At 44.6% G+C, this 13,929-nt stretch overlaps 1 protein-coding gene across 1 annotated transcript; it reads right to left on the reverse strand.

Moving 5' to 3' along the window:
* Positions 1–12,752: 12,752 nt before the first annotated feature.
* LOC133039207 (uncharacterized) lies at positions 12,753–13,929 on the reverse strand. Its single transcript, XM_061118044.1, has 2 exons — positions 12,919–13,929; positions 12,753–12,830 (listed from the first exon to the last, which is right to left on the reverse strand). Exons 1-2 carry the CDS (start codon positions 13,927–13,929, stop codon positions 12,753–12,755), a joined length of 1,089 nt encoding a protein of 362 aa, XP_060974027.1.

Genomic DNA, 13,929 nt, shown 5'->3' on the forward strand with positions numbered 1-13,929 from the left:
TTTTTTCCGCGATGAGATACGGTCCTTCCCAATTGTAACACCCTAACTACTTTAGGCGTATTACGTGATTTTTAAACGTACTGTGCAGCTCGTTGCTAATCAACGAGGTTTATGGAAAAACGTGATTAATTAAAATTTTGCTTTTTAATTAAACTTATAAAACAATATTACAAAAGACTCGGGATCCCGATTATAAAATCATTTACAAAAGATTTAACTGATTAACTGTTACATAAAATTAAAAGTCGTCTAACGACCAGTTACAAAATTTCAGCCTTGCTGTCCCGAGGATCGTACACTCCAGGCCTAACCGCCCCGACATGTACAATCTCATAAGCTCGCTCACGGTCCATCAGCTATAGCCTTGCCTTTACCTACACATAAACGTAAACTGTGAGTCGACAGACTCAGTAAGAAAAGCATAATAATACTCATACATAATTCTAACTGCCGTGTCCAACACGATACTGAGTCCCGCTACTGCCATGTCCAACATGGTGCGAGCCACTACCGCCATGTCCAACATGGTACCGAGTTACGAACGTTCATAGGGACGGTACTATTGACACGTAACAACACGATCGGTCGAACCGGTCATACTCCGCCTTGGTCATACTCCACTCGTACCGACGTGTTACTATATCCTCCCGATCGGTCGAGCCGGTCATACTCATTCTTGGTCATACTCCGGCTGTCTGCAGACGGGATACGTCAATAGCACGGAACCACCAACCAAGTGTCGGCTGATCGGTCAAACCGGTCATACTCCATTCTTGGTCATACTCCGGCACATGTACCGACGTGACAGGGTTGGATGGTTCGAAGCCAACATACAACTAATGTACTCTAATAGGCTTCCTACATGCACGCTAAACATGTAATCTACATATGCATCTTGTTATACTAATCTTACTGGATTCCGATTTCGGGTGTGCGGTCAACCCGACGGAATCGAAGCTGAGCGGCGGATTACTGGCTCCTAAACCATAAAAATCACAACGCTATAAGTGACACGCTAAATCACTTCCCGGGGACTAAAACTAGGAACTAAAAGTTTCCCTATCGTTAAAAAAGCATGGCAATACCCCCCAAAACATAAAAACGAGGAAAACTAGGGTTTCAGAAAATTCCCCAACCGGTAGACCGGTTGCCCAACCGGAATTCCGGTTCTGGGAATTACTGGACACCCATCCGGAATTCCGGTTGCACAACCGGAATTCCGGTTCCTCGCAGGAATTTTTCAAAAATTCCTAACTCAACCAAAACAAACCCAATTGGTTCCAAACCTTCCAGACCTGCTCTAAATACCCCAAAGAACAAATCTAAGGCATCAAACTAACCCAGAATTCACAGATACACAACTTGCCATTAAAGCTCAAGCTTTGAGTTCTAAACTCAAGCTTGAGCAATTCCCACAAACATGCATTCAAACCTAGTTAATTCTACTCAAATATGCATGAATAAACCTCTGAAATCAAATAAAATCATACACAACATCCCAGCAACAGATTCAATCAATTCTCTTTGAAAACCATATTTTGAGCTAAAACATCCAAATTTGAGCAAAGCAATTAACATTCATTTCTAACAACCTAAATAATCACAAATCAACGTACTTAAATCTCAGAAACAACAACAATATTCCAGCAGCAACAACATCAAAGATTCAAGCATGCAACAACCATTTTCATCATAAATTTCAAGAAAAACAAAGTAAGAAACTAAAGCCAAGAAATACCTCAATGAAAATCACTTTGATCTTGCTAAACCACTAGAATTAACCAAGCAAAACCCAGCCCTTGCACAGCCAAGCTTTGGCCGAAAAGAGAGAGAGAGAGAGAGAGCTTTGAGTGTTTTGAAAATTTCTTTTAATTTTGACTAAGTGTTGAATTTTTGTGAAAAAGGAATATAAGCCACAAATCACATTTTATTTCAGCCAACAAATTAAAATAAAATAACCATTTAAATTCATTTAATAAACTCACATAAGACAAAGCATTAATGGGGCAAAAAGACCAAATTGCCCCTCCACCATAAAATCACATAAGTCATACTAAAGGGGTATTTTGGGAAATTCTAAATTCCCGGCCATTCCCGACATTCCCAATGTCTAAAACCCGTCCCCAAACTACTAACATACTAAGTTGTGATTTCTACTGAGCCAAACGCCGAGTTCCAAAATACCGGACACCGGAAATGCAAAATAGGCAAGCTACTGAATAACATAAATAACAGTATAATAAATTATTTAAATAGCTATAAATAATCCCATAATTAATCATAAACAACTGCTAATTTCCAAATTAACTAAGCGGGCTTTACAACTATCCCCCCCTTAAAAGGATTTCGTCCCCGAAATCTAACCTGAATAACTCTGGATATTGAGCTCTCATATCTGACTCTAGCTCCCAGGTGGCTTCCTCCACCTTACTGTTTCTCCAGAGAACTTTGACCAATGCTATGGTCTTATTCCGAAGGACTTTATCCTTTCTATCCAGGATCTGCACTGGCTGTTCCTCATATGTCATATCCTGCGTAGAAAGGCTCTCATAACTGAGTATATGAGATGGGTCTGAAACGTATTTTCTCAACATTGAGACATGGAATACGTTGTGAATCGCCGATAAGGCCGGAGGCAATGCTAACCGATATGCCACTTGACCTATCTTCTCGAGAATCTCGAAAGGTCCTGTAAATCTAGGGCATAACTTGCCTCTTTTCCCGAAACGTTTAATCCCCTTCATCGGAGATACCCGTAAAAACACATGTTCCCCTACTTGGAACTCAACATCTCTGCGTTTCGGATCTGCGTAACTCTTTCCGCTCTGTGAGGCAAGCATTCTAGCTTTTATCTTCTCTATCGCCTCATTGGTCCGCTGAACTGACTCTGGACCTAGGTATTTCCTCTCCCCTGTCTCATCCCAGTGGATAGGGGATCTACATTTCCTACCGTACAACAGTTCATAGGGAGCCATCCCTATCGTACTCTGATAACTGTTGTTGTACGCAAATTCTATCAACGGTAGATATTTATTCCATGAGCCTTCAAAGTTCATAACACAGGCTCTCAACATGTCCTCCAATATCTGAATTGTCCTTTCGGACTGACCATCTGTCTGAGGATGGAATGCTGTACTGAATTTTAGCTTTGTACCCATTGCCAGTTGCAAACTTTGCCAAAATTTGGAGGTGAACTTCGGATCCCTGTCCGAAACTATAGACTTCGGTACTCCGTGAAGTCTTACTATCTCTCTGACGTATAACTCTGCCAACTGATCCACTGTGAACGTTGTTCTAACCGGCAGAAAATGAGCAGATTTCGTAAATCGATCCACCACTACCCAAATGGAATCAAATAAACCCGTGGTCCTAGGTAACCCGACCACAAAATCCATCGCAATATCCTCCCATTTCCATTCTGGTAGGGTTAGAGGCTGCAACAACCCTGCTGGTCTCTGATGTTCAGCCTTAATCTGCTGACAAGTGAGGCATCTCGATACGAATTCTACCAAATTCTTCTTCATACCGCTCCACCAGAAGTACGGTTTCAAATCTTGGTACATCTTGGTGGTGCCGGGATGTAGAGAATATGGGGTAGAATGAGCCTCCTCAAAGATCTCATTTCTCAGTTCCACACTGTTCGGGACACAAACCCTGGCTTTATACAAAAGCATTCCATTATCTGATACTGAAAAGTCCTTGGCTTGACCAGCCAACACCTCATCTCGGATCTTTACTAACTCCGGATCTGTCATCTGAGCGACTTTTATTCTTTCTAACAGATCAGATTGCAGCGTTAAGTTGTGAAGCTGACCTACCACAAACTCAATGCTGGATCTAACCATATCCTCTGCTAGTTGAGGTGAGATCTGAACCATACTAGCTACTTGCCCGGGACCCTTTCTGCTCAGGGCATCGGCCACTACATTGGCTTTTCCGGGATGATAGAGGATCTCGCAATCGTAATCCTTCACTAATTCCAACCAACGCCTTTGTCTCATGTTTAAATCTTTCTGAGTAAAGAAATACTTGAGACTTTTATGGTCGGTATAGATCTCACACTTCTCTCCATAAAGATAATGCCGCCAAATCTTCAGTGCAAAAACCACTGCGGCCAATTCTAAATCATGAGTCGGGTATCGCTGTTCATAATCCTTTAATTGACGGGAGGCATAAGCGATAACCCGGTCGGCTTGCATCAATACACACCCCAAACCCTGTTTGGATGCGTCACAGTAGACTACGAACTTCTCCTTGTCCGAAGGCAAAGCTAGCACCGGAGCAGTAATCAACCTCTGCTTTAGTTCCTGAAAGCTAGCTTCGCACTTATCTGACCAAATAAATCTCTGATTTTTCTTTGTAAGCTCGGTTAGGGGCATTGAGATTTTGGAGAACCCCTCCACGAACCTACGGTAGTACCCAGCTAAACCCAAGAAGCTTCTGATCTCTGTCACTGTCTTCGGTCTCGGCCAATCCCTGACGGATTCAATCTTCCCGGGATCCACCTTGATCCCATCTTTACTCACAATGTGCCCTAGGAAGGACACCTGAGACAACCAGAACTCACATTTCTTGAACTTGGCGTAAAGCTTATGTTCTCGAAGTCGTTGCAGTACCATTTGAAGATGTAACTCATGCTCCTCTTCTGATTGAGAGTACACGAGGATGTCGTCGATAAACACAATCACACAAATATCGAGGAAATCCTTGAATACTCTATTCATCAGGTCCATGAATGCTGCAGGAGCATTGGTTAGTCCGAATGACATAACCAGAAACTCGTAATGTCCATACCTAGTGCGGAAAGCCATCTTTGAAATGTCCTCCTCTCGGATTCTCAACTGATGATAACCCGAGCGGAGATCAATCTTAGAAAAGACCGTCTTCCCCTGAAGCTGATCGAACAAGTCATCGATCCTAGGTAATGGATATTTATTCTTCACCGTCAGCTTGTTCAACTCCCTGTAGTCGATGCACATCCTCATAGATCCATCCTTCTTCTTGACGAACAAAACCGGGGCTCCCCAGGGTGATACACTGGGCCGAATGAACCCTATGTCAAGCAACCCTTGGAGCTGAATCTTTAATTCCTTAAGTTCAGCTGGAGCCATCCTATACGGGGCTTTGGAAACCGGATCCACCCCTGGTGCCAAGTCAATCACGAAGTCAATCTCCCGCTGAGGTGGTAACCCTGGAAGTTCTTCGGGAAAAACGTCCAAAAATTCCCGAACCACTCTGATGTCCTCTGGCCGAATGGTATCTGGCCGTGTGGTGTCCACCACCACGGCCAGAAACCCTAAGCAACCGCCGTGCAACAATTCTCTCGCTGACATAGCTGAGATCACCGGGATCCGAGATCCCTGAACTGAACCCACAAATACAAACGGTTCTTCACTTTCCGGTTGGAAGACCACCATTTTCCTTTTACAATCAATGCTCGCCGAATATTTAGATAGGAAATCCATTCCTAAAATAATATCGAATTCGACTAAGCTCATCTCTATCAGATCAGCGCTTAACTCTCTACCATCTATCCTGATCGGCATAGACCTAATCCACCTATTGGAGATAACCAATTCTCCGCCAGGTAACAGGGTTCCAAACCCTGATTCATATCTATCAAAGGGTCTACCCAATTTACTAAAGACTCTGGCCGCCACATAGGAATGTGTAGCCCCAGAATCAAACAGCACTGAAAATAGTGAGTTGTTAATAAAAAGTTGACCTGTGACAACTGATGGGCTGGCATCTGCATCAGCCTGCGTGATAGCGAACACCCTGGCTGGAGTGGGTATCGCTGGAGCTCGCGGTGCCTCTGGTCGGAGCTGGGGGCATTCCCTCTTGAAGTGTCCGGGCATGCCACAATGAAAGCATCCCTGACCTTTGCACTCACTTGCACTCACCCCGATGGTGCTTCTTGCAGCTAGGGCACTCGGGATAGGAGAATCGGGTCTCAGTACCACCAGGACGACTCCCTCTGTTCTGGTTCCCCCGGAACCTCTTGTTCTGACTCGAGCCACCGGAAGCAGTGGGTGCTCTCTTCCTCTGATTAATGGCCGAACCACTACTCCCCCTGCTATAGCCTGATGCGGGAGGGGTAGGAGCCCCGCCACCAACCGGAGTACTGGCTGATTCTGACATACACCCCACTGCGCCCTCAGCTCGCAGTGCCTTCTCCACCATCTGAGCATAGGTGGTGCTGTCGTCTGTGGTAATCATCAGATCATACCTGATCTTGGGATTCAACCCGTCTAGATACTTCTCCTTCTTGCTGAAATCGGTCGGCACAATTCCCGAGGCTAACCTCGCCAACCGATCAAACTGAGTAGTATACTCAGTGACGCTCATGTTCTCCCGCTGGGTCAGGTGAACGAACTCTTTCCTCTTGGCGCTTCTGACCGCCTCATTGTAATACTTTGCGTTGAAGAGTTCCTGGAACCTTTCCCAGGTCATGGTGGTGACGTCATGGATCTGAGACACCATGTCCCACCATACCAGGGCGTCCTCCTGGAACTGAAACGTGGCGCACACCACTTTGTCGTTACCGGTGACACCCATGAAATTCAGTATCTTGGTGATCACCGTCAGCCATTGCTCGGCTTTCATTACATCCGGACCTCCTAGGAATACCGGAGGTGCTTGCTTCCGGAACCGCTCATACAAAGGTTCCAATCTATGGGCCGCCACCACTATCTCGGCACAGGCGGCAGGCGGTGCCCTTTGGAACTATGGGCACGAGGCTGCGGGAGCACCCTGCTGTCTCAACCTACGAATCTCGAGGTCTTGTTCTTCGATCCGGCTTGCATTTCCGCAAACCGCAACTCCCGATTCGGGGCTCCACGATCGGGCGGGGAGCACAGGCAGCTGTGGCGGGTTCTCATCACCCCGACCACGAGCCCTGCCTCGGGGACCTCTACCTCGGCCCCGGCGGTGGGGAAACTGGGCTCCCTGACCTTGATTCGACCCTACGGAGTTGCCCTGACTCCTGGTAGTCCGCCTGGCGTCCATCTAGTTAGAACCGTCTGCGAAACCAAGAGTTGGCATATCAGGTCGTATTCAAGGAGAGCTTACTAATGCCGCTTAATTTGGAAATTAAAAACGAAACATGCACATATTCTACTATCAGGCTACTAACATGCTTCCTAACAGGCTTTTCTTTTTCATAACTGAATAAAATAAACTACTAAAGCAATAAAGGCTTACTGAACCGTGAACCGAGCTAACTGCTGATGATGATTGTACATGTCGTGACGATCTTCGGAAGACAACCTGGCGGCTCTGATACCAAATTGTAACACCCTAACTACTTTAGGCGTATTACGTGATTTTTAAACGTACTGTGCAGCTCGTTGCTAATCAACGAGGTTTATGGAAAAACGTGATTAATTAAAATTTTGCTTTTTAATTAAACTTATAAAACAATATTACAAAAGACTCGGGATCCCGATTATAAAATCATTTACAAAAGATTTAACTGATTAACTGTTACATAAAATTAAAAGTCGTCTAACGACCAGTTACAAAATTTCAGCCTTGCTGTCCCGAGGATCGTACGCTCCAGGCCTAACCGCCCCGACATGTACAATCTCATAAGCTCGCTCACGGTCCATCAGCTATAGCCTTGCCTTTACCTACACATAAACGTAAACTGCGAGTCGACAGACTCAGTAAGAAAAGCATAATAATACTCATACATAATTCTAACTGCCGTGTCCAACACGATACTGAGTCCCGCTACTGCCATGTCGAACATGGTACTGAGCCACTACTGCCATGTCAAACATGGTACTGAGTTCTGAACGTTCATAGGGACAGTACTATTGACACGTAACAACCCGATCGGTCGAGCCGGTCATACTCCGCCTTGGTCATACTCCGGCTGTACCGACGGATACATCAATAGCACGGAACCACCAACCAAGTGTCGGCTGATCGGTCAAACCGGTCATACTCATTTCTTGGTCATACTCCGGCACTGTCTTACCGACGTGACGGGGTTGGATGGTTCGAAGCCAACATACAACTAATGTAATCTAATAGGCTTCCTACATGCACGCTAAACATGTAATCTACATATGCATACTCTTATACTAATCTTACCTAGATTAGATTTCGGGTGTCTTGGGTCAACTTTATTTGGAACTAAAGCTGAGCGGCGGATTACTGGCTCCTAAACCATAAAAATCACAACGCTATAAGTGACACGCTAAATCACTTCCCGGGGACTAAAACTAGGAACTAAAAGTTTCCCTATCGATAAAAAAACATGGCAATACCCCCCAAAACATAAAAACGAGGAAAACTAGGGTTTCAGAAAATTCCCCAACCGGTAGACCGGTTGCCCAACTGGAATTCCGGTTCTGGGAATTACTGGACACCCATCCGGAATTCCGGTTGCACAACCGGAATTAGGTTCCTAAAGAATTTTTCAAAAATTCCTAACTCAACCAAAACAAACCCAATTGGTTCCAAACCTTCCGGACACACTCTAAATACCCCAAAGAACAAATCTAAGGCATCAAACTAACCCAGAATTCACAGATACACAACTTGCCATTAAAGCTCAAGCTTTGAGTTCTAAACTCAAGCTTGAGCAATTCCCACAAACATGCATTCAAACCTAGTTAATTCTACTCAAATATGCATGAATAAACCTCTGAAATCAAATAAAATCATACACAACATCCCAGCAACAGATTCAATCAATTCTCTTTGAAAACCATATTTTGAGCTAAAACTTCCAAATTTGAGCAAAGCAATTAACATTCATTTCTAACAACCTAAATAATCACAAATCAACGTACTTAAATCTCAGAAACAACAACAATATTCCAGCAGCAACAACATCAAAGATTCAAGCATGCAACAACCATTTTCATCATAAATTTCAAGAAAAACAAAGTAAGAAACTAAAGCCAAGAAATACCTCAATGAAAATCACTTTGATCTTGCTAAACCACTAGAATTAACCAAGCAAAACCCAGCCCTTGCACAGCCAAGCTTTGGCCGAAAAGAGAGAGAGAGAGAGAGCTTTGAGTGTTTTGAAAATTTCTTTTAATTTTGACTAAGTGTTGAATTTTTGTGAAAAAGGAATATAAGCCACAAATCACATTTTATTTCAGCCAACAAATTAAAATAAAATAACCATTTAAATTCATTTAATAAACTCACATAAGACAAAGCATTAATGGGGCAAAAAGACCAAATTGCCCCTCCACCATAAAATCACATAAGTCATACTAAAGGGGTATTTTGGGAAATTCTAAATTCCCGGCCATTCCCGACATTCCCAATGTCTAAAACCCGTCCCCAAACTACTAACATACTAAGTTGTGATTTCTACTGAGCCAAACGCCGAGTTCCAAAATACCGGACACCGGAAATGCAAAATAGGCAAGCTACTGAATAACATAAATAACAGTATAATAAATTATTTAAATAGCTATAAATAATCCCATAATTAATCATAAACAACTGCTAATTTCCAAATTAACTAAGCGGGCTTTACACCAATTATCCCCAAAGACCCCATGCGCTGGGTTCTTGGTATTTGACATTACTCTTCTAAGGATCAAGTCTCCTGTTCGCAGGACTTTTGCTTTTACCTTAGAATTGAAGTATCTTGCAGTTCGCCGTTGGTAAGCCGCATTTTTTAAGTGTGCTTGATCGCGTTTTTCTTCCAGAAGATCGAGGTAGAGTGACTGTTTTTCTTCATTCTGCGAGATGTTGAAAACATCTCTGCGTAGGGAACCTGCCCCAATTTCAACTGGTACCATGGCCTCGCACCCGTAGGAAAGCGAGAAGGGTGTTTCGCCAGTTGTGGATCGAGGAGTTGTATTGTAAGACCAAAGGACTTGCGATAGCTCATCTGGCCAAGTCCCCTTGCGTTCTTCTAGTCTCCCTTTAATGGTGTGTTTTATTATTTTGTTAACAGCTTCAGTCTGTCCATTGCTTTGCGGGTAAGCAACTGCGGAGAACGCCTTCTTGATTCCCAGATCGTCACATAATTGTCGCATCTCTTTACAATCGAACTGCTTTCCATTGTCTGAGATGAGTTTGTATGGAATACCAAATCGACAAATTATGGAGTTATAGACAAACTCGCGCAATTTAGTTGTTGTGATGGTTGCGAGTGCTTTGGCTTCGGCCCATTTCGTGAAATAGTCTACTACGACTACTGCATATTTGACTCCACCTTTCCCTTTAGGTAGCTCGCCTATTAAGTCAATCCCCCATACTGCGAAGGGCCATGGACTTGTGATAGAATGTAGGTTACTCGGAGGTTGGTGGGTATATGTGGCTATTCGCTGGCACCTGTCGCATTTCTTCGCAAAAGCGAGAGCATCTTGTCGCAAGGTTGGCCAGTAATACCCTTGTCGCATGATTTTTAATGCAAGGGAGTTATCCCCTGTATGATTGCCGCAAATTCCCCCGTGTACCTTACGAAGTATATAACCGCAATCTTCCGCGCTGATGCATTTGAGTAGCGGTTGACTAAAACTTCTGCGATACAACCTTTGATCATACATTACATATCAGGTGGCTCGTTGTCGCAGCTTTCTTGCTTCTACCTTGTCATCGGGTAAAACGCCCTTTTCCAGGTATGAGACTATTGGAGTTATCCAGGTGACCTCCTGAACGGTATCTATTTCCATGATCACTTCTTGATTTATAGTTGGGTGAGCCAATACATCTACCGGAATTACATCGAGCAATTCGGCTTCTCTAGTTGAGGCCAAACGGGCCAATGCGTCTGCGTGTGAATTTTGAGCACGCGGTATTCGAGACACAATTACTTTTTTGAATTTCTGCATTAGTTCGCATACAATGGCTAAATATTTAACCAATCTCCTGCCTCTTGCCAGATATTCTCCATTCACCTGGCACACCACGATTTGGGAGTCGCTAAAAGCCTGAAGATACTCGACTTTCATCTCGAGAGCGAGTTTCAATCCTGCGATTAATGCCTCATACTCGGCTTCATTGTTAGATGCAGAAAATTCAAAACGTAAAGCAGCATGTACCTTAAAATTGCTGGGACTGATTAATAAGATCCCGCTACTAGAGCCCTCGTTATTTGAGGCTCCGTCGACATACAATGTCCACAGCTCTCTATTCGCTATAGCAATGTCGCTTTTGTCTTCTATGAGTGCTACCTCGGTGCTGGGGAATTCAAGGATAAAATCTGCTAGGGCTTGCCCCTTGATCGCAGTTCTTGGTTTATACTTGATGTCGAATTGACTCAACTCCATCGCCCATTTAAATAACCTCCCTAATGCTTCTGGTTTTGCCAAAACTTGCCTTAAGGGGTAGTTTGTCAAAACCTCGATACTGTGAGCCTGGAAATAAGGTCGCAATTTCCTTGACGATGTTATCAAGGCAAACGCCAACTTTTCCATTTGGGGGTAGCGCGTCTCGGCATCCAGTAATCGCTTACTGACATAATACACCGGGTATTGTCGTCCTTGATCCTCGCGTATTTGTACTGAACTAATCGCATATTCCGACACTGCTAAATAGATGGACAAGACTTCACCGGTCATGGGCTTTGATAAGATCGGAGGTTGCCCCAAATGCGTTTTTAAGGCTTGAAAAGCCTGCTCGCATTTTTCGGTCCAGTGGAACTTTTTGTTGCCTTTTAGAATCTGAAAAAACTCCTTGCACTTATCAGAAGATCGCGATATAAAGCGGTTTAAAGCAGCGACTTTACCTGTGAGGCTTTGGACCTCTTTTGGCTTGGTTGGTGATGGCATTTCCACCAATGCCCTGATCTTCGCAGGATTGGCCTCTATTCCTCGCTAGTTAACCATGAACCCAAGGAATTTCTCAGAGCCAACTCCAAAGACAACATTTCCAAGGGTTTAGCCGCATCTTATACAGTCGCAATGTATCGAACATGGCCTGTAAATGGGCAATATGATCCTTCGCATGTTGAGATTTCACGAGCATATCGTCAACATATACTTCCATGGTGTTTCCAATGAGATCTGCGAACATCATGTTTACCAGCCTCTGATAAGTCGCACCTGCGTTTATCAAACTAAAGGGCATTACTTTGTAACAGTATAGTCCTCGATCAGTAATGAACGAGGTGTGTTTTTGGTCAGGCTCATACATCAGGATTTGATTATATCCCGAGTATGCGTCCATAAAGCTCAGGAGTTCATGACTTGCAGTGGCATCGACAAGCTGGTCAATGCTAGGAAGGGGAAAGCTGTCTTTGGGACAGGCTTTGTTTAGGTCTGTAAAGTCAACGCATGTGCGCCATGAGCCATTAGGCTTAGGCACGAGTACGGGGTTCGCTAACCAGTTGGGGTAAAACGACTCCCGTATAAAGCCGCAGGCTAGGAGGCGGTCGACTTCTTCTTTTAGCGCTTGGTACCTCGCCGGTTCCATTTTGCGGCGCTTTTGTCGGACACCTCGCACCTCGGGGTCAATGTTCAAGCGATGACACATGACTTGCGGAGATATTCCGACCATATCTGAATGTTTCCAAGCAAAAACATCAAGATTTCGCTTTAAGAAGGTCGTTAATTGTTCTTGCTGCTGAAAATTTAACTTAGAACCAATTTTTAAAACTTTGCTATTATCTACAGGATCTATAGGTACCTCAATGGTGTCTTCCGCGGCTTGGGCTGTGGCGGCATGATCAAGGATTCTTGGATCCAAATCTAGTTCATCTATGTGCGGCACCTCCTCGATTCTGAGGATCTCCTGGGGAGGAGGTGGTGCCTCCAACAGGTAGATAACATTTACTGTCCTTTTCTCCGCGAGCTTGACTGCTGTGTTGTAGCATTCTCGCGAATCTGCTTGGACTCCTCGTACAGAACCTACTCCAGCGGGAGTAGGGAACTTCATTGTGAGATGATAGATCGAGGTTATGATCTTTATCTCCTTCAGGATCGGTCGACCAATCACGGCATTATATGCAGAATACTGGTCGATTACTGCGAAGTCAGCCATTGACTTGGTTGTTACCGGGGCAGTTCCCAAGGTGATTGGGAGTTTGATCATTCCTTTTATTGCTATGACGTCGCCAGTAAAGCCATAGATGCTCGACGTCACAGGCCGCAGGTCCTTCTCCTGCAATCCCATTTGTTTGAAGGCTTGGAAGTTCAACAGATTTACTGAACTTCCATTATCGACGGGTATGCGGTGGACATTATCCCCGCCAATATTGGCGACGATAACTAGTGCATCAGAATGCGCGTGATGGACCCATCTCGCATCACTCCCCATAAAGGCGATGTCGTCGCATTCCTTCTTAAACAGCTTCTCGGGCCGCTCACTAAGATTGTTCACATTGGTGAGCGGCTTTTCCTTGGTTTCTCTGGCATATCGCTCTTGTGACTTGCGGGAGTCTCCTGCGATATGGGGTCCTCCAATGATAGTTAAGATGTTGCGAGGTGTTCTCAAACCGCTCGCATTTTGGTTTTCTTCTTTGTCATCCACTCGGGGATGACTTTCCTCGCCCTTCTTATACTTGTCGAACTTTCCTCTCCGAATCAGCTCCTCGATTTCGTCCTGCAAGACGCAACATTCTAAGGTAGTATGACCAATGTCTTTGTAGTACTTACAGAATTTTTTGGGGTCTCTTCTGTCGCGATTTTCCCTGATGGGGGGCGGCTTCTTGAAGACTCCATTTCTCTCTTCGATTGCATAGATATGGTCTTGGGGCACTGCGAGTTCAGTATAATTGACGAAACGAGGTCTGCCCTTCCTCTTCAACGAGGATTCCTTCTTGGGAGGAGACTTGGCCAACTTCGGACTTTGCTGTCTCCACGGGCTGCGTCTTCTTGGGCTTCGGCCCCTGGAGTTCTTCCCTCGGGGACTGCAAGATCGTGAACGCAGTATTGGTGATTTGCGCTTGTCCTTGCCCTTCTCCAACTCTGCCAGAGAATTCTCGATTCTCTTATGGGGTTCGGCCAT

Source organism: Cannabis sativa, chromosome 6 (genome assembly GCF_029168945.1).
Source record: "Cannabis sativa cultivar Pink pepper isolate KNU-18-1 chromosome 6, ASM2916894v1, whole genome shotgun sequence".
NCBI lineage: Eukaryota > Viridiplantae > Streptophyta > Magnoliopsida > Rosales > Cannabaceae > Cannabis > Cannabis sativa.